At 45.5% G+C, this 3,991-nt stretch overlaps 1 protein-coding gene across 1 annotated transcript; it reads left to right on the plus strand.

The window, feature by feature from the left end:
- The first annotated feature begins 1,581 nt into the window (after nt 1–1,581).
- Nucleotides 1,582–2,019, plus strand: LOC149183402 (uncharacterized). Its single transcript, XM_089418723.1, has 2 exons — nt 1,582–1,793; nt 1,872–2,019. The coding sequence occupies exons 1-2, from the start codon at nt 1,608–1,610 to the stop codon at nt 2,001–2,003; spliced, it is 318 nt and encodes a 105-aa protein (XP_089274849.1). The 5' UTR covers nt 1,582–1,607; the 3' UTR covers nt 2,004–2,019.
- The last annotated feature ends 1,972 nt before the right edge of the window (nt 2,020–3,991 follow it).

Here is a 3,991-nt window from a genome sequence, read left to right on the forward strand (position 1 = left end):
TCCACCTCACACTGTTCGTCAACTAACAGCTGATGTCCTTTCTGCAGCCATGACACTTTGTAGGGAGTAGGGTGCTTCAATTTTTTTAATCCCAGCTTTTCTACCATCTCCACAGCCACTAAATTGTCGGTACTCCCACTGTCAATGATCAGTTTGCAGCACTTACCCTGTGACTTGCAGACAGTTCGGAACAAAGCCTTTTGCTGATCCGGTTTTGCGACCTCTTTTGCTGGTTTTAACAGCACCTTATTCAACACCAAAGCTTCACTTGTCTCTGGTGCGTTTTCTGCTTCTTGAGGTGTTGCCTCAGCATCCTCTGGCTGAGCAACATAAGCTCCTCTTCCACCTGCTGGTTCCCCTTCAGGACAATCATACGACTTGTGTCCCAATTTGTGGCAGCGATAGCACTGGACAGTTCCCCTGCCCCGACCATTTCCTCGCCCTCGCTGAGGTGGTCCTCCTCCTCTAGTGCTATTGTCTTTTTCTGCTGTTCCAGCAGACTTAGAACTGCTGCCTTCTTCACTCGAACCTGTACCTCGGCCTCTGCCAAACATCTTACCTTTTCCCCTGCTAATTCCACCTCCTCTCCTGGCGTTTTGCTTCTGGTTAATTTTCTCCTCTGCCTTCAGTGCAAACTGATAGGCTTCATCCAATGTCCGGGGTGAAAGGATACCGATTTCATCCAGTATTTCCCCCCTCAAACCATTCACAAATCTGGCTGTTTTCTCTGGGGTGTCTTCCACATACCCTGCTCGCAAATTCAACTTATAAAACTCCTCTGTAAATTCTTTAACAGTCATTCCCCTTTGTTTCAAGTTCTGCACCTGCCTGTACAGCATAATCTGATAATCTTTTGGCATAAATTTTTCCTTCAGCTTGGCCTCCATTCTGGACCATTTCTTTATAGGCTGTTTATGAAGCCTCTTCCTCTCCACCTGAATGTTGTCCCACCACAAGGACGCATGTCCCTTCAGCTTGGTGGCGGTGAACTTCACCTGTTTATCCTCACTAGTTTCCTCAAATTCGAAATATTTGTTGACTTCACTTAACCAATCCAATAACACGTCTGCAGACAGACTTCCATCGTAAGTAGACAGCTCATGTTTTGGTTTATGACTCGACAGCAAAACTGACTTCAACAGTCGGAATTCCGGTGTCACCCCCTCAAATTCATCTTCTGGTTCTGCCACATCTTCGTCACTGTCATCTGCTGGGTTTCTCCTTCCCCCAGCTTCTACTGCTTCTAATCATTCTCGCAAGACACGGATCTCCTCACGGAGTCCCTCTTCTGCTACCCTCCTGACTCTTCCTCTTCCTCTTCCTCTTCTGCCGACCTCCATTTGCTCCTACTCAACAAAACTTGCTCTGATACCACTTTTGATAGCCCAGCCCTACGGGTGACGTGGATAACGTAACCACGTGATCACTCTACAGGCCCTCGGTACAATCTGTAACTATTTATTACACCCTTTCTTCCGGTTGGGTATGGCCACCTACCGGTTCACCCGGTCTATCTGATTCCCGCCCTTGTTAAACCCTACTCTTTGCGTTTCGGGTCATTTTACTTCCTGTTGGCTCAGTTAAGTTCTGCTCGGTGGGTTTTGGTGATGGTTCTCCGGACTCGAACCTGGTTCTGCTCCACGGTGTTTTCTATGGACATTACACTCTGCCCATGTCCTGGGTCTTACTCTGTTGCGGTTCCTGGTGGTTTGCTGTGCCTTCGGGCTTTCTTTGCTGTGTTAATGAGTTGCTTGGGCGCGCGTGACCTTGCTGGTCTTCGCCTGTGTGTAATGGTAAGTTTTTGGTTTTATATGCGCTCTCTGTCACCTGGTTTCTTCTGCTTTCGTTACTTAGTTGTGTTTACTGTACAGATTGACTGCAACTTCGGCGCTCCTGGTTTGCTGAGTTCATCTTCGCCTCCGAAGGTAACATATGGTTCTCTGATTTACTCTGTTCCTGTTCCTGTTACAATTTCTCACGGCTCTTGTGCCTTGTTCAGCTAGGGTTATCGGGTTCGGTCTCGCCGGTCTCCTTGTCAACTTGTCTGTAAGTATTATGCGTTTCTTTCGCTGCACATCTCCTTTTCTTTGCTCTCTGGTTTCAATCTACCCCTGGCTTGCCAAACTCTGTCTAACCTCGCTCTGTTTTGTATGCAGGTTGACCTGGTGGCTAGCTGTCGAGGGTTTTGGGCACATTCAACCTTCGGCTCCACTCGAACCTGACTATCCTCGCAAACTGGTAGGGTTTGCTCCTTCTTTGATGTAGCTGTAGATTATGGAGGGTTTGGTAGTTTAGGTGTTAGCTCTGTGAGGGTTGTGTTGAGTCGGCCGTGCCTCTTCCGGCGTTTCGTGACTTCTGTATCTCTGTTCCTTATGCAACAAATTTGTGGTCTCGGCCTTGGAAAGGCGTTTGGTACTTTGACAGTATTAAGGGTTTTATGACTTGTATGACTCGGTAATAGTCCACAATCATGTGGCGGATTTTGTTTAGTTAGCCTTCCTTTCTGTATACAATATCTATGTTATTTTTATGAAAGAAAATGAAACAGTTATTGTATTTGTGGGTACCTATTTGCCTTTGTAAATTTCTGTAATCGTGTTTGTTGGAGGTGTATGTCCGCAACGCTTCTTTCGTTGTTTTGATATAATGGGTGTCTGTATAATGTCGGTTGTAGACTGGATTCAACTGGGTGTCTGTAACATCCTTCCGTTATTTCATTTCCTGTTGCAGTTAGTGTCTATTTGTTCCAAACGCATTCTGGAAATACACAGGTAGGATTGTACACAAACGTATGGAAAATATCAGCAGTAGATTATTTCATTTGTAAATAGTATAACTCTGTTACAGGGGTTTTTGTCTTGCTGTCCATTCTTTCGTGCTGAAGGGTCTCTCCCTTTGTTCTATTCTTTTCTGTTTTTAAATTACATGGAGAGCATAACTGCTTCCCCTATTTCAGTTGAACTGTTCAACCTGAATTCTATAACTGCCACCTAGTTTCTTTAACAAAGAGTTAACTAAACACTATTCCTCTCCTAAGCTAAAACAACTTGTAATTAAAAATGCTCTGAAATAAAATGAAACAAACAATAATTAAAAGAAAAAGACAAAAACCAACTTAATGACCTGTCCACCCAAGCTCGTAGTCTTTGTCTTGTTTCTGTTCTTCTTCCGTGAGTCAGTCAACTGTCATTTGTCTCCTCTGAGCTGGATGCTCCTGCATCAAAACCTATGTGAATTTCGCTCAATCTCACCCAACATAGGTCAAAGTCAGCCTAGGTGCTCTGTAGAGCACCCTAACATGGGCCTACCTACACTGAAGTGCACTTACCCCTGTCTGAGACAACACTGGTCCCTCAGGCAGGAATTTCTGGAGGGCTTCAGGCCAAGAAACTCTCAGGGAAGGAGGCATTCAAAGTGGTGAATGTTCTAAGGCATGTAGCAACTTAATTAGCATTTGATGAGCCCTAATGGTACTAATCCGAATGATGGGAGTGATGTGCCCAAACAGATCTGTAACACAGGGGTGCACAACACTCCAACTAAGATGGTATGAGTTCAGTTGGAGTTGAACCTACAAAGTAGAGAGTTACAGTTGAGGGCCCAACCTTTAGCTCTACTAGAAGTGAAGGAACAGTGGGCAACCACTATCATAGAAGTAGTAACGGTAGTGGAAAGTGCAGTAGCAAACTGCATGCAGTTGTTTGAGCAGCCATTTGAGGTCCTGACCAGCTTGTAGGAGGACCCCAATGTATAGAGGCTAGAGACGGAAGCGCGTGAGCTACAACAATGTTACGACGAGGTTAAGGGCACAACAGAAACCATCGCACTGACACAGAGACTAGCCAAGTTGCAGGAGGATAAGCAGCTGAAGGAATAGGTGGATGCAGTGCTACATAAGGAAGCAGTGCTCAAGGAAAGACTAAAGCCCTGACTGGATGAGTCTTATGTAGTGACATGGAATATCGAAGGCAAGCTTGCGACTCTGCAGGCA

Source organism: Pinus tabuliformis, chromosome 3_2 (genome assembly GCF_031772625.1).
Source record: "Pinus tabuliformis cultivar Carrire ecotype Pingquan chromosome 3_2, CPIR1, whole genome shotgun sequence".
Taxonomy (NCBI): domain Eukaryota; kingdom Viridiplantae; phylum Streptophyta; class Pinopsida; order Pinales; family Pinaceae; genus Pinus; species Pinus tabuliformis.